This window comes from Mesoplodon bidens (assembly GCF_964165515.1).
Source record: "Mesoplodon bidens genome assembly, chromosome: 4".
Taxonomy (NCBI): Eukaryota; Metazoa; Chordata; class Mammalia; order Artiodactyla; family Ziphiidae; genus Mesoplodon; species Mesoplodon bidens.
Window position 1 is genome coordinate 83,051,740 of NC_138160.1, and position 23,762 is coordinate 83,075,501.

The window sequence follows — 23,762 nt, forward strand, 5'->3', positions numbered from 1 at the left end:
AATGCCTGTTCAATGATCACATTTCATGCCTACAACCACACATCTTTATGCTTAACTCCTGACTTACATCCCTAGACCAGATCTCTCCTAATTCTCAGTACTCCTGTAACAGGGAAGAACAAATCTGACTCCATCTCTTTCTTTGACTTTAACCTTTGTATTCTATTGCTTTGGCTAGAAGTTAATCACTAAAGAGATGTTGCCTACAGCTTAAAGTAAACATAATGGCCCATTTTTGAGGACCCTGTCCCCTGTGCCTGAATGTAAAACTAAAATACCTTTATTCAGCTCACAGGAAACATCCTGACGGGGTCCACCTATGAATGGCTACAGGAAAAGAGAAATTCACACATTCCCTCCGGGAGTCATGTCAAAACCAGGAGATTTTTGCAACAACTTAGAGCCTTTTAACTTTGCCTCCTCGCCTCCCCTGCTCTTTGTTCTATAAAAGAAACCAGCATGCAGACCCCAGACCCTGGTAAGCTGGGTTCTCTAGGACATTAGTGTGACTCCTTCTTGGACTCCCAGTTTTCCAAATAAAGTCATTATTCCCTGCCCTAACAACTTGTCTCCCGCTTTACTGGCTTGTCATGCAGCGAGCAGAACAAGCTTGGACTTGGTTACACTACATTTCCAATTTGCTTTCTTCATGTCTCATCCTGGATGCCCTGCTGCCACCCCAAACTCAATATTTCTAAATTAAAATTCACTTTCCCTCCAACTCTACATCACTAATTTTACAAACAAACATGCAACGAGCATCTAACATACATCTTGTTCATGCAAAATCATCCATCTACTCTTTCAAATATGTAACTTCCGGAGGCATTTTTGCCTGTCCCCTCTGATGCGGGAACCTCATTGTTAGGCTGTACCCAGCAGGTCTGCAAGGCCTGGGCTTGCCCAGCTTCAAGACTGAAGAAAGAGTCTTGAAAGCGACAGAGCCAGCAATGGTTTAATGAACGGGGAGCTTACCTGTCTGAAGCAAGGTCCTGGAGTCACACCCCACTGTGTACTGCAGACCGATGAACAAGACATGGCGGCAGGCTTTTCTCCTGGGAGCAGGGGGAGGTTACCAGTTATAGGGGGAATTGACTTCAGGTGGGCTCCCCGCAGGTTACCAGGGAAACCAGCAGAGGCGCACGCCCCTTACGGCCCCTTTGATAAGAACAATCACTAGCTGGGCCTGGGGCAAGTCTGTAGAAAGGTCAGCCAGGTGAGTAGAGTGTAGATAAAGCAGGCACTGGTCGGGCAGGGGATGCACAGAAAGCAAGAGAACAGCCATCATGAGTGGCCTGACCATACACTCAGCTGGGCTGTGCATGGTCCCATGTGCAGCACAGGATTGTTACCAATTAAGGTTTCCTTAGGTTTTCTACAAGAAGCAAGATCTTCAGTTCACGATCACTTTTATTTTTTCTTCATTTCTCACTCTACCACACAAACACGGATAGCCAAACTGGCAGAATTTTTTTCTCTAATCTGGAGGGTAGGGCATCCTACTACTCCCTAATATTGCTATTTCTCTTCAAAGGTACAATTTCTAATGTGATATTTTCCTCAAACAATACATCACTAAACTTGGGTTTAAGGATATACAAAGGCCAGAGCCTGGCTATTTCTTTCCTTTTCTCAGATCGCATCCTATGATGATGAACACACTGCTTGGTTTGAAAGACTAAGGTGGAAATAACAGGAAGAAAAAAATTCTAATAATGTTGCACTCTTCTCAGCTCTATTTAGCCTCTTTGTGTTTTAGTTTCTCATTAATAAAATAAGGATAGTTGTACCTATCTGTCATGGTTAGTATAAAGATTAAATAAGAATGAATAAACAGCACTTAACTAGTATCATTATTATACTTTCTGATGGTCAAAGACTTCACCTTTGACATCTAGTTACCTGATGGCTGTTTGTTACAAGAAGAATCAGGCAGAGAATATGAAGGTTTAGTGAACAAAATATCAGTTACGAGTAGAGTTGCCATGAGGGTCATCCTCAAAATTCATCTCCTTCAATATTAGTGAATAGTACTCTCCTTGGGACTGGGGACAGGTGATTCTGGGCCATAAGATGTTCTATAGCAATCCTGGAGGACTGGTCCGATGTCTTGATTAATTGCTGTTTCGAAGCAGAAGTAATAGTGTCACAAAACCATGAACAAACACCAGTCTCAAATCAGCCTGCATCCAGCACAGCTCCATGCCAACCAAGGTACTCAGCTGTAAACTGGAGGTACTTACTTGCCTTTTAAAGTTATCAAAGAGCTTAGCCGACCAGCAAATGATAACAATGAACAGCTAACCATGCATGAAACAAGAAATCAGAATTTTCTACTTGTATGCATGCTTAAGCTAGGAGAGATGCCAGTCAATGAGCTTTAAAAAAAAAAAGGCTGAGGCAACTGCAAGATGGCATTTACAATCTTCATCAAGACCTAGGGAAACGTGCCCAGTGCTTTACATAACGGAGGGAAGCTATGGCTCTTGGAGGCTCTGGGAAATGAGCTTCCTGAAATAAGCAGGGCAATTAACCTAAAGCAGATTCAGCTGCTAAGTGGGGTAGACGCGCATTTGTTTGGTCAGGCAAAGACTTCCCTCTTGTGCTCCCGTTGGGATTTTTCATGCAAATTTCAGTTGCTTGGCCTCAACTGCTCCCCTTGGCAAAAGGATTCTGAAAGGTCTCACTGATGTTGTTCTGAGTGTCCAACTAGGATGAGAGGACCCAGAGGCTTTATAGGAGTGGCTTTAAACGGGGGCACCTCGCTCACCTGGGGAGGGTGGGGTGTGACTCTTAGCTCCTCTGGATTTTGCAGTTAGCTCACAGTTCAATTATTTACTGAAAGTTAGAAACAAAATTATGTGTTTTAGCACTTGATTAGAGAGAGGATGCTGTTTTGTTAGAGAAGTTAGCTGCAGAGATTTAGTCTGAATGTAGCTGCGGCTGAAAGGTTTCGATTTGGCTAACCACAGAGGTCTGCCTCGAATGCTAACTAAGGATTCCAAGCAGAACAAATTCATTCCTGATGAAGTCTTGCAGCTGACAACGTGGAATAATTTGAATCACAGACCTGTAACATTTGATCAGGATGGAAGTAAGCGATTGTCCCGAAGTGATTTGGCAAGTCTGTTTTCACCAAGGCAGTGCAGTGAAAGTGGGTAGCCAGTGAAGGGCCATTTTCATCTGCCATCTTGTTCCATGTCCTGCTGCCAAGAGCGTCTCTGAGGGTCTTACCACAGAGAATATGCCTGTTCGCGTGGGTCACACTTAAAGATATGGTACAACACTCACACCTTCTCTTCACTACCAGTATGGTTCCATCATTTACAGAGGCATCCACACCTTTTTAGGATTCATTTATGCTAGGACCACCTTATGGGTGATGATATTTTTACACTTATTTCTATTTGTATGAAGTATAATTTCTTATTTTTCTTATACTTTACATCTCATGCAGTTTAAAGAGTACAAAGTCCATGGAGAGAAAATTGGAAAGTAGCATACAAATATCAACCCCATTACACTGACACCAAGGTAGAAATTTTTCTTTAAGTGGCCTTGATGAAATATATTGAATAATTCACTTCTGTTCTCATAACAGGTCATGCAGTATCAGCTTAGCCTTCTGAGGTCAGGGTGGGGGTGAGGAGATGGAGTCAAAGAGGAGACAAAGAGCCCTCTAGTTCCTGTTTATTGCCTGGAAATTGTACTGTAGAAAGGAAGCAGTTTGTGCCATGGAGATACGGAGATAAAGGAATTTCTTTTGTGTCTTCAAGAAGATGTTAGAAATCAGTATTAGAACATTTTACTACAAAAAAGTGGAACATCTGAAAAGATTGGGTTTTTTTTAGTGTTATGGCCTGCTACTTTGTCTCTTAGATGAGGCGTGATGAGGGAAGTTTCTGAGAATGATGTGTGAAGCACAGCTAATCGAATTTTAGGGGATGTGTATGATGGTGAGGTGAGAAGTCAGGATGGCACTTATTTGTACAGGAAAGGAAGATGAAGAAAAGGGTACCCAAGAAGGATAGCACAACAAAGAATTGCTGAGTTCAGAGAAATGAACTAAATAGGAGACATAAGATGGCAGTAAGGTGAAGGTGATCCAAGAAAATCCAGTATAAAAATTACTGCAGCGGGATGGTCTGAAATATAGAGCACGGCTTTCGGTGGGGCTGCGCGGCTCCGGAGCCCAGCATGGCCTCCTCACGAGCTTCCTCCGCGGCAACCAAAACTAAGGCATCTGATGACTTAGTCGCTCCTGTTGTGAAGAAACCACACATCTATTATGGAAGTTTGGAAGAGAAGGAGAGGGAGCGCCTGGCCAAAGGAGAATCTGGGATTTTGGGAAAAGAAGGACTTAAAGCAGGAATTGAAGCAGGGAACATTAACATAACCTCCGGAGAGGTGTTTGAAATTGAAGACCACATCAGTGAGCAACAGGCCGAAGTGTTAGCTGAGTTTGAGAGGAGGAAGCGAGCCCGGCAAATCAATGTTTCCACGGATGACTCAGAGGTCAAGGCTTGCCTTAGGGCCTTGGGGGAACCCATCACACTTTTTGGAGAGGGTCCTGCTGAAAGAAGAGAAAGGTTAAGAAATATCCTTTCAGTGGTCGGTACTGATGCCTTAAAAAAGACCAAAAAAGATGATGAGAAATCAAAGAAGTCCGAAGAAGAGTATCAGCAAACCTGGTACCATGAAGGACCAAACAGCCTGAAGGTTGCTAGACTGTGGATTGCTAATTACTCACTGCCCAGGGCAATGAAGCGCTTGGAAGAGGCCCGTCTTCATAAAGAGATTCCTGAGACAACGAGAACCTCCCAGATGCAAGAACTGCACAAATCTCTCCGGTCTTTGAATAATTTCTGCAGTCAGATTGGGGATGATCGGCCTATCTCCTACTGTCACTTTAGTCCCAATTCCAAAATGCTGGCCACAGCTTGTTGGAGTGGGCTTTGCAAGCTCTGGTCTGTTCCTGATTGCAACCTCCTCCATACTCTTCGAGGCCATAACACAAACGTGGGAGCAATTGTATTCCATCCAAAATCCACTGTCTCCTTGGACCAAAAAGATGTCAATCTGGCCTCTTGTGCTGCTGATGGTTCTGTGAAGCTTTGGAGCCTTGACAGTGATGAACCAGTGGCAGATATTGAAGGCCATACAGTGCGTGTGGCCCGTGTAATGTGGCATCCATCAGGACGTTTCTTGGGTACCACCTGCTATGACCGTTCATGGCGCTTATGGGATTTGGAGGCTCAAGAGGAAATCCTACATCAGGAAGGCCACAGCATGGGTGTGTATGACATTGCCTTCCATCAAGATGGCTCTTTGGCTGGCACTGGGGGACTGGATGCATTTGGTCGAGTTTGGGACCTGCGTACAGGACGTTGCATCATGTTCCTAGAAGGTCACCTGAAGGAAATCTATGGAATAAATTTCTCCCCCAATGGCTACCACGTTGCAACTGGCAGTGGTGACAACACCTGCAAAGTGTGGGACCTTCGACAGCGGCGTTGTGTCTATACCATTCCTGCCCACCAGAACTTAGTGACTGGTGTCAAGTTTGAGCCTATCCATGGGAATTTCTTGCTTACTGGTGCCTATGATAACACAGCCAAGATCTGGACCCACCCAGGCTGGTCGCCACTGAAGACTCTGGCTGGCCATGAAGGCAAAGTGATGGGCCTAGACATTTCTTCCAACGGGCAGCTCATAGCCACTTGCTCATATGACAGGACCTTCAAGCTCTGGATGGCTGAATAGGCAGGACCATGGAAGAAGGATTCTAGCCTCACTCTCTCTTTAGAGCCATTTTCAAAGGAAAGGAGTTGATGTGTTTTGTTCTGTCATGTGTTTTGCTAATTACCACATATAGATTCAAAAGAATTGGATTTCCATGTCAGCTCCCACTTCAAGCAGGCAGCCCAGTCCCTGGGTGTTGGTGAATCCCTTTCATGGTTGAAATTTTAACTTTCATCTTCCAGCCCTGCCATGAACTTTGTAGACATTGTTTTTATTAATCTTTTGTTTGAATGCCCTATTGCTTCCCTCACAGCACTCTGGATTGTGACTGACTCCATTTTTAATTCTTGAAACTTGGCTTTCCATTACATGGTACATGCTTCAGGACTACATGTGACCCAGAGAGCAAGGTGGCTGGACTATATTCTGGAAGCCCTCGAGTAGAGAGAGACACCTCACCATGCACTGGCTAAACCATGCCTGACAGAAGAACCCTGAGAACAGAAGGTGAAGAGGTGAAGAGCTATGCTCAGGGTTCTGCAGTAGAGAGTATTTTACCTCTTCCTGTTGAGTTCACTGGGAATGCTAACTGCATTAGGAAGCTCAGCACTGAACATTTTCCTCGTCAGAAGATGTCTTCCATTTTGCTTTCAAGTTTGGCATCCTTTGTGTTACCCAAAAGCTAGGCCATTGTGCCAAGATTTCAATAAAATTTTTAGAAAGCAAAAAAAAAAAAAAAAAAAAAAAATTACTGCAGGGCTTGCCTGGTGGCGCAGTGGTTAAGAGTCCGCCTGCCGATGCAGGGGACACGGGTTCGTGCCCAGGTCCGGGAAGATCCCACATGCCGCGGAGTGGCTGGTCCCGTGAGCCATGGCCGCCGAGCCTGAGCTTCCAGAGCCTGTGCTCCACAAAGGGAGAGGCCACAACAGTGAGAGGCCCACGTACAGCAAAAAAAAAAAAAAAAAAAAAAATACTGCATTTTTGCAACAAACAGTATTATATTTTATTGACTAATCTTAAAATTTGCAAAGTGCTTGGTAACAAAGGAAATATTATTGCTAGAACCAGGAGTGAAACACTTGGCTTGTCATGGTGAACAGGCCCTCACTTCAAGTTACTTGCCCAGTAGGCTCACTTCTGCAAGGTCCCTGAGGCTTGCAGAGTGACATCTTGGGCTAAGGTAGAGGCCAAAGGATGCTGACGCCTGAAAATTTGATATTTACTTACAGATGCATGTAAGAATGGGCGTGCTTACTGTTTAAAACATTCTCTAAATTCAAAGAGAATTCTTTTTAAATTGATCATTGCTCTTCTTAAATACTGCAAAAATTCCCAAGGTAGAAGTCCACTATTTTTTCATCAGACAACAATCCATTCAGAGATAAGCATGGGGATGAGGAAATTAGGTCAACTCATGTGACATATTTTCTTTTCACATTCATATTTAGGTTACGTTTTTCTTCAGATGTAATGACCTAGGTAAGGAAATACAGGTCTTTCCCTATCATAATTCTACCCTATGGCTTAAATTATAAAAACCTGCTTGTTTATAATTATATTTATATTGTGTGTATATATATATACACACATATATAAAACCATGTATACGTATATTCATAAAGATGTATATGTTTATATATGTATATATAGGTTTTATATATGTATATATAAACAAACCATGCATATATATACATGTTTATACATCTATAAACTAAGATTCACACAGGAGATGCTGAATGACAAAGTGTTTATTCTGAGTCACATGGTACCAGAATACAAGAAAGAACTTTGTCTCCTTTACTGAATCATATGTCAGCATTGATTTAAAGAAGAAAAGAGGGGAATTCCCTGGCAGTCCAGTGGTTAGGACTCTGCACTTTCACTGCCGAGGGTGCAGGTTCAATCCCTGGTCGGGGAACTAAGATCCTGCAAGCCACACAGTGTGGCCAAAAATAAAAATAAAGGAGAAAAGAATGCTTTAAATAAGTTTGGAAGCAAGTTTTTGCATGTGGTTATACTTACGCCACAGTTGTTCTTTGCTGTAATTTATTTAAAAATAAATCATGAAATAATGCAATAAAGATGAAAATCCTATTTTAGGCAAATTGGAAGGCATTCCAAATGTTATTCATATAAAGTGATAGACCCATTTTGTCTCTTATTTACTGGAAGAAATATGTCAAGTCACTTGATATCTCCTTGGTGGTAGAATAGCTGGAAATGGAGATGCTAATTTTGATGTAAATCAGAGAATTGTTAACATATATGACTAATATCATTTATGTTTGTAACATATTTTCATGTGTACATTGTAATGGTAAAAGTAAAAAGAAAATATTTTGTTTTTCTAATATTCTCATGTTGAACCCAAAGATAAAGAAATATTGATTATTAGAAAGATTTTGGATCCTTCAGAAAAGAGTAAATATTTTGAAAAGTATCTAAAGACTTTAAAAATTCCTGCCAAGTTGACTCTAGCCTCCATCACTGCCTTCAATCGTGAAAAATTGTCAATTTCGTGGGCTATGTCTCTTCTCTTTGGTTTCTCTTGTAACTGTTCACAGACTTTTCTAAAAACTCTTTTCCTTCAATCCCTGTGAAGTTGTACTTAGTTTTCTCCCACTGACTCATGCCTTCTTCATTTCCTGTTTCAGCTCCTGCTTCCCCTTCTGCTATGTAAATGGGGACTTCTGCCAGGTTTCCATTCTCTTTCTATGCTTTCTCCCTCATACTTTTTATATACTCCTATGGCTTCAAATTTTACTAAGTTGAAAAATTTTAATGCATTTCTTTAGCAACAGACCTCTCTTACGGTTCTAGTTCTAATTTCAGCTCCCCATCCATAAACTTCACATATGTATCCTATGTAATATTTCTGGCATCCAGACCTTTCTGATCATGTAGGGCTTGGGGAATATCTCTTCCTTGGTGTATTTGCTTCCATATTATGCTCCTAAATACCAATCACCTCTCTAACTAAAACCTCTAGGCCCCAGCTCAATACATTTATTGTATTCAACTGATTCCTTAATAGCTCCATGTTAAAGTCAAAAAGCTCTAGCAATTCAACTTATACACAGAGCTCTTCATTTACCACCCTCCCAGTCTGATCCTTTGCTGGTGTTCTTTGTCTCAATGAATTGTATCCCTCTCCATCTCATTTCACAGACCATGACTCACCCACATGCAATGCAATCCAATCATCACTGTGATTTATTCAAAGATACCATTGTGTTTCCCCAAACTACCCCATAACTTCCTAACTGTTTTTACCACATAAGCACTTTTCTTCTCTACTCTTTTTTTGCAACTGCAACTGGAATCAAACTTCATTTTTTTCTTCGTTTATCTAAAATTTTATCCATTCTTAAAATCTCAGCTTATAGTCCACATCTTCTTCAACTCTTCCCTGATTTCCACTAGCCTTCAAGTTTTATTTTAGCTTTTAAAGTAGCCATGTGATGGCAAGCTATGGGCTTTGATTATACCCATCTCTCAGATGTGAAATCTAAGGCTCAAAAAGAAAAATGACATGCCCAAAGTCACCAAACCTGTCAGTAACAGAGGTGGGCTTTCAAATCAGGTGTATGTGACTTAAAACTCGTCTTTGTCTGCAATACCACCTCCCTCAAAATTGTCTTTCTCTAACACATTAGTGTTATTAACATGACACCTATCTTGTGCTTCCATTCTTTCATATTCCCACCTGGTATAGAACCTTCTTGAGAGAGGAACCATTGCTTTATTCATTCACTTAATAAATGCTTTTGTCTATGATATAACTGGTACAACATGAGGATTTAGGAACACGGTGCTGACATGTCAGATTTAAAAATATCTGTCTCTCACACAATATATACTGTTTCAGAAGATCTTAATAATTATTAATAAACTATGAATATGCTCTATTTTTATTTTAATACTATTAATAATCTTCAGCAGATATAGGACTTCATGAGTCTAGTTATTGGAATCTCATAAAAGTAAATTATAGTTGCCCAAGATATAATTCAGGTTTTGGAAGATAAAAACACTTTCTTTCAAAGAAATACCCCTATACAATACCCAGAGGTGCAGCCAATTTTTATATACCCTTTAAAATATTATATAAAGTTCAAAGTAGTAATTCACAGGCTGAGTTCAGAAGAGATTATGTAAACAAATATTGATATTTGTGGTATAGTAGACAGAGTTTTCACCTGATTAATAGAAGGTAGGCGTGGGGTCAGTGACGCAAATGTTCAATAAAAGCCACACCTGTGGGCTTCCCTGGCGGCGCAGTGGTTGAGAGTCCGCCTGCCGATGCAGGGTTCGTACCCCGGTCCGGGAAGATCCCACATACCACGGAGCGGCTGGGCCCGTGAGCCATGACCACTGAGCCTGCGCGTCGGGAGCCTGTGCTCCGCAACGGGAGAGGCCACAACAGTGAAAGGCACACGTACCGCAAAAAAAAACAAACCAAAACAAAAAAAACCCGCAGCTGTTAAACTTGGGGAAAATATGAGGGTATGACATGGTCTGCTGGATATTCTGAATGACCTAAGCTCTTTCTCCTTAACCCTTTGCCCCCGGGACAGAACAAATGGGTACTAAGGTCAAGCAGGGGCTATAAATTAATCCCAAGAAGTTGTTATATCTGGAGCTGTGAATCCGTCTGGGAAGTTCAGCATATCCTCGATGGTCAAACAATCCATGCTTAATGAGTAGCTATTATGTTAAAAATAAATAACCAGTATGTCCGGAGCAGTTAGTATGCCTATGCTGTCAGTTTGTCGTTAGTGGTTGACCTATCCAGAGTGCCTTTGAGACTATCCATATTTTAGTGATATTGATATCATTATTCTAACAAATATTTATTTAGTTGGAATCCAATGCTTCACGGCACATTCATTTTAACCATAATTCTTATTACCTATATATTAAAGTCTTTTAAAATGTTAGAAACACATTAATATTTAAATGCTGTCAGGTTTTATATGTCAACCCAGGAAATGTGTGGCCTATTATTCCATCAGAATTACGCCTTCCCATGTGATTTTATTTTTTCTGACCTGACTCTATGCAGCAGAAGACCTCCTTCAAGAAGTCTGTCCCTAAAGGATCACTAAGCAGTGTGATCAGAGACACATCACTTACTGAAGGCAGGTTTCCACACTGAATCACCTGTTCTCAGACTCTCAGGTGCCCCGAAGTATAGCTTTGAAATAGTAGGTGACATTCTGCCACTTACTGTGTTTTCACACAATGCAGCCCTTGATCATGTTGTCACTTCACATGAAGAGACTCAGATGGAGAACAAGTTGACTTCTGCTGTCTTCTCAGAAATGAACAAAGCAGCTTTCTCTGGGAGAGTCAGGTCTTGAATTTTCTAACTTGATTGAGCAATATTTCACCTGGCTGCAAAGCAACCATATGCTACACACTTTCCAATTGCCTTCAGACTTGCCAAATGCATTTATAGACTGAGAAGGAGCACTAGGAAAAATGTGGTGGATGAAATGAAGTCTTTTTCACACTGTCCCTTTTATTATTGTGTTATAAAAACCCAGACTCAAAATAGATTCAGGTAGATTTATCTTTTAATGAAAATCGCTGGGAGGCTTGAAGTCAAATATTATTATCTCTTTCTCCTGTCTCCAGTGCAGGACTCATTTGCAGTGCTGACCTTGCAGTACCGTCCTAGGGGGAGTGATAATGATATTGTGGACCGACTTCCTTCAGAAGGGACTTTTTAAAGAGATAATGAGGCCAGCATGCCCCCTGTTGGGCTCCATTGTCCAAGGTTGCACAACTCAGCTTTTCCGGAGAGCAAACGGCAGCAAAGTTCAGGGACATTGTGTGTAACCGAAAGGAGCGAGTTCTCAGGACATTGTCAGGAAGCTGGCCTCAGCCGCTCAGGAGGTCTTGTGCAGCACTCACAGGCATCAGCGCTCACCTGAACTGCCGGTGGGAGGCTGGACGGTCTATACTTCTGGGTCCTTTCCTATATTCCCCCTGCTGGGGCTGCACAGAGCGGCTCTAGAGTAACTAACTGCCCATCAGCAATGCACACGCCTCTTCCACTGTCACTGCGGCCTCCTGACGCTTGAAATGGGCTCTCAGAAAGCTGGTTAGTATGAGAGTGATTTTACTAGTTCTTTCTCGTCTTGGCTTTGGGCTTCTCTTGTTTTTAGTTCTTTCTTGAATTTCAAACTTCATAACAGAGAAGAGATGCGGTGTTGGTGTTGGGACACATGAAGCAGAGGTAAGAAGAGAAAGTAAACAAGGGAATGGCATTTAAAGAAAGATTGTTAGCAGTCATCATTTCAACAGATATATGTAAAGAGAACACACTGGGGAAATAGAGTAATGAGAATTTAATGTCACAATGATTGTAATTTTATGCCTAAATACACTCAACATGACAAGGATTTCTCTTAATTTTAATTAGGAATAGATAGGGGCATTTTAATTTTTCCCTACTAACTGCACAGCTCCTGGAACTAATTGTCTTCCAAGATCAACAGATGATAGAAAAACACGATTGCATCATATGTTCTGGAGAACATAAAGAGCACACTGGGCTGCAGCCCAGAGGCCTCCAAGGCCTGCACTTGCCCAGCTTCAAGACCCAAGAAAGAGCCCCAAGTCAGTGACAGAGACATCAGTGGTTTAATGGTTGGGGGAACTTACACATCTGAAGCAAGGTCCTAGAGTAACACTCCACTGTGTGCAGCAAAAGGCGGGCAAGACATGGCTGCAGGCTTCGCTCCTGGGGGAATGGGAGGTTACCAGTTATAGGGGAAAGTGATGGCAGGTGGGCTCATTGGTTACCAGGGAAACCAGCAGAGGGGCACAGCCCTCACCGCCCCTTTGATTAGAACAATCAGAAAAATCACTAGCTGGGCCTGGGGCAAATATGTAGGAAGGTCAGTCAGGTGAGTAGGGTATAGGCAAAGCAGGCACTGGTCGAGCAGGGGATGCACAGAGAGCAAGGGAACAGCCACCTTGACTGTCCTGACCATTAATAGCATCACACTGATTTCTTGACTCTGAACTGGAACAGCATCTCAACCTAACTGGTAGTAATTACAATCCCATATCTATCTATTTGACCAGCTGGTTTTATATTTTATGAATTTTACTATGCAACTACTTCCTATGAGTGAATTCCATGTGCAAATGGCAAAGCAAGCTTGAAGAACTGAGTCGGGTAAGTTCTTTTGAATCTATTACCCCTGAATAAAAGCCTCAGTGAAATTCTGTGCAGCTTAATATTAAAAGGATTTTCATAAATTGGTGAAACATATATATCTTCCATGTGGATGTGCTTGTCTGGGACTTACCTACTGTAGTAAAATCGACCTCCTACCCTACTCCTGCTCTCTCTTTCTAATGATTCACAGAATGACTTAGCATCTAGCCAGGGATGGATGAACAAGCTTGATTAAATTTAAACTATTCTCTACTCACCTGAAACTAGTAAACCCCCCTCCCCTAAAACCTACTGGAGCCTCCCTGAAACTAAGCATTGTCTGAAGAAAAGGAGGTTTCTAGAAAAAATAAAAAATAAATTTTCCTTTCCTCTTCATACTTTATTTTTCCCTATTCTAAGACACACTGTAACTTAAATTCAATTGTGCCATGAAAATTATATCCATAATTGGATCTGGTTTAAAAAGTTTGCTTTTATCTATATTAGTTGAAAACATATGAAGGTCTTTTCATAGTGAAAAATTAAAATCCAGAAAGACAAAATTAAAACTAGAGAAACACAGCCAAAAACATCACTGGGTGCACAGGTGTCTATCCATGTAGAAATGTAGCACTCTCTCCCCCAACCTAAGAAGCACACTTATGTTCTATCCTTTAATAGGCCTATTTTCAAAAGTTGGAAGACTCCTTATGTCTTAGACATTCTTACAGGAGCATATCTGACATTATGAATGAAGAGAAAATAGGCACTGCTAAGGTAAACAAATTTTATTTTGTCTTATTTGCATAGTCAAGTTCTGTAAGATCAGTAAGTCTATGTTTATTGTTTGTTGCTGTTTTGTTTTAAAAAGTCACCCATCACAGGCCAAAATGACTTGTAATACTATGAAGTTGTTGAGAATGCTTGCCACAGAGAAGGCATTTTATAACCTTTTATTTAAAAGGTGAACAAGTGAATGAAGGATACCTTGAACTTAATGTATGAGAAATTTATGAAAATGAGAAACGTGAGCTCAACATTGTAAAATCTATAGATTTAGCCGTCTGCCAATGCAGGGGACACAGTTTTGAGCCCTGGTCCAGGAAGATCCCACATGCTGCAGAGCAACTAAGCCCGGGCACCACAACTACTGAGCCCGTGTGACACAACTACTAAAGCCCGCGTGCCTAGAGCCCGTGCTCTGCAACAAGAGAAGCCACCACAATGAGAAGCTCGTGCACCAAAACGAAGAGTAGCCCCCCCTCACCACAACTAGAGAAAGCCCGTGCGCAGCAACGAAGACCCAATGCAGCCAAAAATAAATAAATAAATACATAAATTTAAAAAAAATCTATAGATTTAGGTACTTTTTTTTTTTTCTGATTTTTTTTTTTTTTTTTTTTTTTTTTCTTTCCCGGTACGCGGGCCTCTCACTGTTGTGGCCTCTCCCATTGCAGAGCACAGGCTCCGGACGCACAGGCTCAGTGGCCATGGCTCACGGGCCCAGCAGCTCCGCGGCATGTGGGATCTTCCCAGACCGGGGCACGAACCCGTGACCCCTGCATCGGCAGGCGGACTCTCAACCACTGCGCCACCAGGGAAGCCCAGATTTAGGTACTTTTAAAAATCAATACTCAATGTTACACTGAATTCCAATGCACAAAATTATTAGTTTTATTCATAAATAATGGGTTTACGGAATTAGACATAGGATGTTTTCCCACTTTAATCTCTTTTCAGCAAGCAAAATTACAGACCTGAGTATGGTAACCTTCATGGTAACCCTAAACCTTCAAATATTTTTTAAATGTTTCCTTTTCTCAAAAAAATATTTTTGAGCAACTACCACATGCTAGACACTGTCTAATGCTATGAATAGAGAAGTGAATAATAGAAGCAAGATAAAAGTCTCAAAGCTAACATTATAGTAAAGGGAAGTAGGCCATAAGTAAGAAGTAACATATAGATATCAGATAGTGATGAGTGTTGGGGAAAAACATAAAGCGGGAAAGGGAGATGGGTATAAATTAACATAATGTAAATAGGAAATGCCCACTGAGACTGTGACATTTGGGAAAAGAACAAAAGGTGAAGAGGAAGTGAAGCATGGAGATATCCGGGGGAGAGGGAACACGAGGGAGAGGGTACAGTAAGTAGTAGGGAGGCTCTGAGGCAGAAACATGCATGGGTGTTACGAGGTCAGTGTGACTGGTGCAAAGTGAGGAAGAGAAATAGTAGTATGTGAGAGGTTCAGTGCTGCAGACTGCATAGGGCCACTGTTAGGACTGACTTTGCATCTCAGTGAGATGGGAAGATTGGTACTTTCACTCTAAAATCTCCACTACTTGGATATATACATTTTATTTTAGCTTCAAGATTCATTTGAAAGTTACTCTTTTGGATCCTGAGTTCAAAATAAGACTAATCCCTATGACTTCAGCTTGTCCCCTGATTTAGGAAGGAGGGTCTTACTGTATTTTTTCACATAATTGTCCATATTGTCAAAATCTATAGGAGTATGAACATTTGATGCCAGGCACTGGGATTAATGCAATGTCTTTTAGGTCTAAATTGGAACCAGATGACCTAGATGTATTTCTCATACTTCGGATCATCCTGCAAATCCCAAGACAGGCCAGGTTCCTTGGTGCAGGAGGCTCATCACAAGGGTGGGGTAGAGATGAAGGCAGCAGCTAATGTCCATGTGTCCAGGTCTTCTTCCCAGAGCTGGAATCAAGGTTGAACACCTGGTATCTGACTTTTCAGGAAAGTCTGGAGTCCAAGGGGAGGGAGCACTTGCTTAGCTTTGAAGTTGCAGAGCAAGGAGACCAGCATCCTCTCCCACCGAGCCCTGGAGGGCCGGGTTTTAGAATGAGACACTGCCAGGGACCCCTGTGTCCTGGTGCAGCTGCAGAGTCAATATGCACAAGCAGCTTCTGCCTTAAAAGGAGTCCACAATCCCTTCCCTTTAGATGAAATGATATGCCTTCTGGGTCATCTGCAGGTTGTTTCTACTGTTTTTCTTACTCAAAATTGCAAATAAAAGAACTTAGATTTAAATATATGGTGAAATATTTTTGGTCCAGACAGAAAGGACATAGTGTTTATGGCCTATGCTAGATTACTCAGTATGAAAACAACCAGCCTCATGTGAACACAATTTTGTTTAAAGGATTTGATGATTGATTAAAAAAATATTAACTCATCTTGGAGACTTATTTTGCTTTCTTACAACTTTTTACTACATAGTAGTGTTTCTATTTTTTATTCTATATGTAAGGACGCTATACATTTTTAGGGGTAAGTTCTCTAAAGAATGTACTTCTTGCCTGGCTAGAGTTAACTTATGTTCCTCTCTCAAGCTACAAAGATTTTCTTTGTGAATAACCTGGTGATATTAACATATAACACTTACCAGCAAAAAAATTTGAGATCTTGAGTTGATCAAATTTTGAGTTGCAGCAATTGGTGGTATGAGAACAAGCTAATGCTGCATGAAAGAAACAGTTAATCAACTTCTCTTGAGAACACCAAGATAACAGAAAGGATCTGGTCAGTACTAATTGATGGTTAATAATTAACTCATTTTCACATTATTAGTGTACTTACTATTTATTATTCATCAAACACTACAGTGAGAAAATAATTTCAAACTTCAAGAATTTCTGTCATTAATTGCCATCTTTTTGTGGAATCAAATACATCCTCAATTGTAAAACTGTAATTTTAAGTGAAAGTAAAACAAAATAAACAAAACAAATCTTACAATTCATCTGTAAACACTACCAATGCTAAAAAACACCCTGACTTTAGAGATTTAGAATATTAAAATGTGGGTGGCTTGGAATCAAGGAAACACAGTAATTAAATAATTCATCCAAGTAAAAGTATCACAGACCTACTATGTGCCAGGTAATGTGAGAGTCATTCTAGTCATAACACACAGAACTGATACAGAACTGATACAAAACAATCTCTGTCCCCAAGCTGTCAACAGTTTTGACAGCTTTAATAAGTAATAATAATAAAGTTTGGACAGTGCTTTGGTATGGGAAATATAGCTTGATGTTTGAACTGAGGCCCAAATGAAAAACAGATGCTAGTCAGAGAATATGTAGTGGGTGCCAGGAAGGGGGTTCTAGATAAAAGTAATAGACGAGTGGAAATAGAAAAAAAGGATGGTCCTGAAAAAATGTAGTATGGCTAGAACATACTGTTTGGCCCATGAAGTTTAAGTGTCGAGAATGCAATTAAAGAGAGAAAAAGATACAAATTCCTGAAGGGTTGATAAGGAAAGAGGGATGGAAAACCACATTTAGATCTATAGTAGGTATCATTTCATGCAGTCAGGCTCCTAGTCACTCCAAGTGCATCTTCTCCTTGAGATACCCCTTTTCCTTGGAGTGAATGGAATTAAATGTTTTTGGTAAGAGGAATGTTTACATGGAGGATCAACCTGCAGTTAAACGAACTTTTTGACTTGAGACTTACAGATGGGCATGTGGAGTACATCTTGACACAGGCAGAGAAATTTCGGCTTTGCATCTGGAAAGCTGGAGGGAGGATGTCATCTGAAAGTTATTCTTTCATTGGAGTATTCCAACGGATAGGATTTTTAAAATTTACATTCATACAATAGAACACTAAATAGTAGTGAAAATAACTCATAATAGTGCCTACATGCATCAACATAAATATAGCCCATACCTATCATGCTTAGAGAAAAATCCATTGTTAAGTTGATAAAGTATGATTCTACTTTTACTCAGATTAAAACCATGCACAATAAACCATATATGATTTAGTGATATAAACATGCAGTAAAATTATCATGGGAAATCAAGGGTTCTATATTCTATTTTGTTATGAACATTCGTTAATATATATTTTAAGGTTTCTATTAACAAATAAGGTTATTTGTTATGAGAAACTAGTTCCTTGGCAACATTTCTAATATCTAGTGCGCTCAGTACACAGTACATCACAAATTCTTCTTGCCAGTAAAATTATTTTCTATTAATTATCACATCTTAGCATATCTAGGTGTCTGACTATACGAGGGTATGATTATTCTCTCTGGTTAACAGATAGTTTGAAAAGCAGAGATTTCACAGCAAGTGCAAGAGCCAGGCCAGGTCATGCCAGGCCTTTTGTCTGTAGCCTTGGGATCCTTCCTGAATAGACATAACCCGATTATTGACTGTGAAAGTCCCCCACAATTTATCAAAGAAGGACTGTGGGGAGCTGTGCTCTCCAAGTCAATAGTCATTAGCTCTATGTTGCTATTGAACACTTTAAAAGTGGTTCAGGAAAATCTATGAGTTCAGTATGTTGGGAGAAGTCAACCTATGTGTCCCTGATGTTTTTCCCAACCAGGGCCCTGATTTTGATAAAAACAAGGTTCCTTGGTTGAGAGTTTTACCGTCTTTGCAGCTGGGGTAGTCAGATGATTAAGTTTTGGACCAGGTCCTCAGCTTTCTCTGACTTCAAAAGAAGAAGGCATCTGTGTGATCTCCCAGGGAGTCCCTTTCTTTATCTTTTGTATTACTTTTCAGTTGCCTGTCAGTTAGTAGTAGCTTTTTATTATGTTTTTCTAGGGCATCAGTTATGGTGCTTAACAATAGCCATTCAATCCCATTGTCCTTAAAATGACCATTTCTCCTTTACCTGTTACTGGAGTTTGTATACCATCTGAATTCACTGGGTGGCCCAGAATTCCATATCAACTACTTTATTTTAATTTATTTATTTTTTGGCCTTGCCACTCAGCATATGGGATCTTAGTTCACCAACCAGGGATGGAACTCAAGCCCCCTAAAGTGGGAGGGCGGAGTCTTAACCACTGGACCGCTAGGGAAGTCCCATATCAACTACTTCTAATGAACTGTTGTTTATCCCTCAGCTCACATCTATGGCCTCTTAGGGAGTTCCCTATGACCCAGTGACAGAGAGGGAAAATTCTGGTCTGGTTCTCAGATGGGTCAGCTTAATAGCTTGATGTAATCTGAAAATGTACACCTGCTGCACTTCAGCCAGTCTAGGTATGGTCCTACAGGACAGTGGTGAGAGAAAATCCTTCCAGTGAGCAGAGTTGGGAGTAGTATCCTTGGTCATTCACTTTGTTGAATTGGGACCTAGACAGACAAAGACTGGAAGACAGAAAAAAGGAAGTCTGGAATATTATATGCAGATGGATTTGGGGAAGGCACAAAGTTTGTGGATTATTGTGCATCTCATATTAATGTCTGATAGAGACATAAAGCCTCTATCACAGAAGAGATGTTCAACTGCTAGGTGGACAAGATGGCCCATCCTGCTGATGTCAGTAAGCTCATTTCTCAGCCAGCACAATGTTTGTGCAATGGGCCAATGAACAGATTGTCCATGGTGGCTGAGATGGAACTGTGCATGGACCCAACACTGTGGGTTCCCTCTCCCTATGGCTGATTAGATATTGTCACTGCTGGATGGATAACCTGTCAATGGCAGCAACCAGTGCAGGCCCTCAAGTTGAACAATTTGGAAGCATGTTGAAATTAGACCCTTTCAACCTTGGAGGAGGCAGTGATTTAATCCCACCAGAATTGACACAATTTTGGATATGCATTCCTACATACAGTACTTCTGCTAACCCTACCATCCAGGCTCTTACAAAATACCTAATTCATTGAGATGGGATCCTGCAAATTTCCTCAGATGAACAAGACAATTTTATGGCAAAAAAAGGTGAGGCAACGGGTGACTTACCATGGAATCTACTTGTCTCATTACACACCTTATCACCACAAAGTGCCAGACTAATGTGATAATGGAACTACCTCTTAACTGTTCAGTAAAATGACAACTCAGAGCCAGAGCAGGTTTGGTATGCTGTTCTTTAAGATGTGCAATATCCATTAAACTAATGTCCAATATTTGGTGCTGTGTCCCTAATATCTAGAACATCAGTTTTGTAACCAACTAATAAAGGTACAATTGGCTCCTCTTCCCATTACCCTTGTCAATCCATTTTGAAAATTGTGTTTCATGTACTCACAGTTTAGACTCTTTTAGCTTATAAGCCTTGATTTCTACTGTGGGAATGTTTTTTCCAGGGGACACAGTAAAGGTCTCAATGAACTGGAAGCTAGAATTACTGCCTTATCACATTGGGCCGCTCATGCCAATGAACCAATAGGAAGGAAAGAGGTTCTGATGCTGGCAGGGTATTGACACTGATCATGACAAAGAGTTAGAGTGGGTGCTATTTGATGGGGAAGGGGGAGGATATATCTGGGACCAGGAAGATTCACTGGGTGTGCCTTGGTGCTTCAGGGCCCAGAAATAAATCTGTGTGGATGATTGCAGCAATCAGGGTCTGCCACAGACAAGTCAACTAAGTGCTCAGACTCCTTGAAGATTTGGGTCACATCTTGGGCAAGAAACCCACACTAGCTGTAGTGAGGGAGCTCTGGGAAAGAAGATGATGAATACCAATTATGACGTGGAATGATTTACAGATGATGGGACTATAGCTGCCAAACTAATCCTCATGTATAAATTCTTCTGTAAAGTTTACAGTCAACTAACAATTTGGAGAGTTGGTTATGGATTGGAATTAATGGAGGGCCCAAGCCCATGCAAATGGTGCCCTGGAAAGACTATAGTAAACACCTTGTGTAGTATCTCATTTCTTCTCTGCCTCACCTCTCATTTCAGTCACTAATTCAGCAAACCATATTGTGCAGACATGTCAAGTGTGCATTGTCCACCTTGCATGTTCCTTGGGTGCTTTTCTAGCATATGCTTTGGGACACCTGTGGGAGTTAGCTTAAAATTCATATGTGCAACTCAGAAGTTCAGGGAATTTATGACTCATAAAGAAACTCTCAGTGGAAGGTAGGATCTGATGGGTAATTGCTTCCTCTTTACATCCCTTGAATCCTGAGATCCTTATCATAAATTTCCTCAGATAGTCCAAGTGGAATTGCACACTCAGTATTCACAGAAGCTGTCAATTTGAAAACATATCTTTATATAGGCTTTCTCTCCTTTACTGTTACACTTTCCCCATGTCTTAACCCACTCAATATGCTATAACAAAATATAATAGACTAGGTGGCTTATAAACAACAGACATTTATTTCTCACAGTTCTGGAGACTGGGAAGTCCAAGATTAAACCACCAGCAGATTGGTGTGTGGTTTGAGGGTCTGCTTCCTGGTTCAAAAACAGCCATCTTCTTGCTGTGTCCTCACGTGATGTAGGAGGTGAGGGAGCTCTCTTGGGTCTCTTCTATTAGGACACAAATCTCATTTATGAGGACTCTACCCCCATGACCTCATCAACTCCCAGAGGCCCTCCACATACCATGACATTGGGGATTGGGTTTCAACATAGGAATTTTGGAGGGACACATATATTCAGTCTATGGTACCCTGGTTCCACACTTCTGCTTCCTGGAAGCATTTGCTCAATAAACTATTTATATTAAAACCCCTTTGAGTTGTGTTTTAAAAGGAACCTATACTGTGAATATGACGTACATATGCACATTTTTCTATGAATAGATTCCTTAATTTTATTATCTCCACATGGCCATACATCTGCCACTTTACAAAGCATTGGAATTGATAAGATCTCTAGAGGTGTGGTGATAAAAGAAGACAAGAAAAATCTTACCGAAACACGTTTTAGGTAAGGACATAAAAAAAGGAGCCCACAGAGAAGAGAGAAGGCATGGTCATTGAATGAGAATGGGAGAAGGCTCCCATTCCACATCTTGGAAAGTTTGGGCATATGGATTTTCATATTCTGGAATCATCACAAAATCAAACTTAAAAGTCATGGTAATTTGGAAACATGTATTGAAGTGACAGAAATAAATCACTTTAAAAAGTCATTACTTGGAAGCAAGCACAAGATGCTTTCTTTTATGTGCATTCCTTCAAGTTGGAAATACAAAGTAAATATTAAGACAGAGACATTTGGAAGTGGAGGGTTTTGTATAGTGGATAATTTCAATAGGTCTGCGGTTACTTGGTCTTGGTAGTAAGTGCTTGGTTTAGGGTGAATTTCAGCTTTATTAAAACTTGTAATTCAACAATGATTCTGGGGAAGTATGGTTAGGAGCGGGGTGTAAATTCCATAAGCAGGGATTGTTGAATATTTCAGTTTTTTAGGATAATAGTTTCTCAAACCCTACTCATTAGATTATAAAAACAAAAAAAGAAACAACAACAAAAAAACCCCCACTGGGTCTTCTGTGTTAATGGAGTGTTGTTTGTCTTGATTTTACCACCTGACTACAAATCACCTTCAAAGTAGCCTGTGTTCTCTGCCTGGCCCTTTCTGTGCTGCCCTAACTCTCCGGGCACCCTAGGAATAGAACACTTGTCAACAAAGGATATGATTATTTATTTTCATGTTTGTCTCTTTCATCTAAAATTTTATAACCACTAGAAAAGGTATTCCTCATGTTTCATAGAATGCCTAATAGGTAGTATTACTTTACAAATGTTGAATAAATGTAACCATTTTATAAGATAAATTATTTTTAGATTTTACATGCCATCAAGATTTGCACATACATATTTAAAGAGTTGATAAACTCACATAAGAAAACATGCCATTAGTGTCTATAGAATTAAATAAAATTACCCCATAAATGAATGCCCAGTATATTGATAAAGAGTAGGACTGTGAACCATGAATACAGATGATTATTCTAACAACTCACAAGAACACTAACAATTACAATGTCTGTAGAAAAGCAGAAAGTATTTGTACTTTTCTTTTACTAAGCCTATGTTTTACCTTTGAGAGCTCAGCAAATAGTCTTAAAATAAAAGCCCGTATTTTAAAGAAGAAAAACCTTGACTTATTAGGAGAGCCTTCAGAAACATTTCTTCATATATGTACATGGTAAATATTACACATTGGAGCCTGCATCTACCCTGTTATTGTTCTCTACCTGAGAGACAAACGATCTATTTGAACACAATGACCATCTGACCAAATGACGGAGATGGATGAACATAGAATCCAAAGCAGCACAACTCTGGTGGTAGTGATCTTTCCTGGAAAACATCTGCTACCAGCTGAGTGTGTTTACATTTTGGCAGCACTGGCAGATGTGCTCATAGACAGCCCATCTGTGTGGTGATGGAGGCTGGAGCGAAGGAAGCTGGGCTGGACAGACAGCAGAGACACAGCTTACTATAATAACACTGAGTTGTTCCAGAAAATGCAAATTAGCACCTGATAGCATGTTTTTTCCTTCCTGTGCTATTAATGTTTTAAAGCTAACTAATTTGTGTATTGCCCAGTATAAGCAATAAAGTTTAGGTTTGGGACTGCTCTTAGGAATGTAGTCATGGTATGATTACTATTTTAGAAAAGAGAGTAATTGTTACTGTAAAAATTAATGTAAAAAGTTTAGAGAATAAATATATGTTTAAAATATTTTCCTATTTGAAAATATTATTCAAAAAATATTTTGGCCTGTGGGAAAAGAAAACACTGAATAAAGTAAGCATTGACCTTTCTAACTGAAGCTTCTTATCTGTTCTCTTCTTTTGTGTTGTTTGCTGTATTCAGAAGTGTTATCCAAAATCTGTTCTGAAGAACATAATTTCATACTTAATGGAAGTTATATAGAAAATTATCCATGACTTTTTAAACAATAGAAATATCTCTCTTTATCTCAAGATTTCTCTGATCTTTTTCTATGTTAATGTATTTTCTGAATCACCAAGGAAGAGATATACAGAGTTGTCACCCACTGAGCACATTTTTGTGGAGCATGTCCTGGACCAGTGTTCTCTTGTGTTCACTTGAGAAATTCCACTTTGGGGACTGAATCAGA

At 40.4% G+C, this 23,762-nt stretch overlaps 1 protein-coding gene across 1 annotated transcript; it reads left to right on the forward strand.

The window, feature by feature from the left end:
- The first annotated feature begins 4,143 nt into the window (after positions 1-4,143).
- On the forward strand, positions 4,144-6,461 carry LOC308615290 (U4/U6 small nuclear ribonucleoprotein Prp4-like). Its single transcript, XM_081230588.1, has one exon. The coding sequence runs from the start codon at positions 4,198-4,200 to the stop codon at positions 5,761-5,763; it is 1,566 nt and encodes a 521-aa protein (XP_081086714.1). The 5' UTR covers positions 4,144-4,197; the 3' UTR covers positions 5,764-6,461.
- The last annotated feature ends 17,301 nt before the right edge of the window (positions 6,462-23,762 follow it).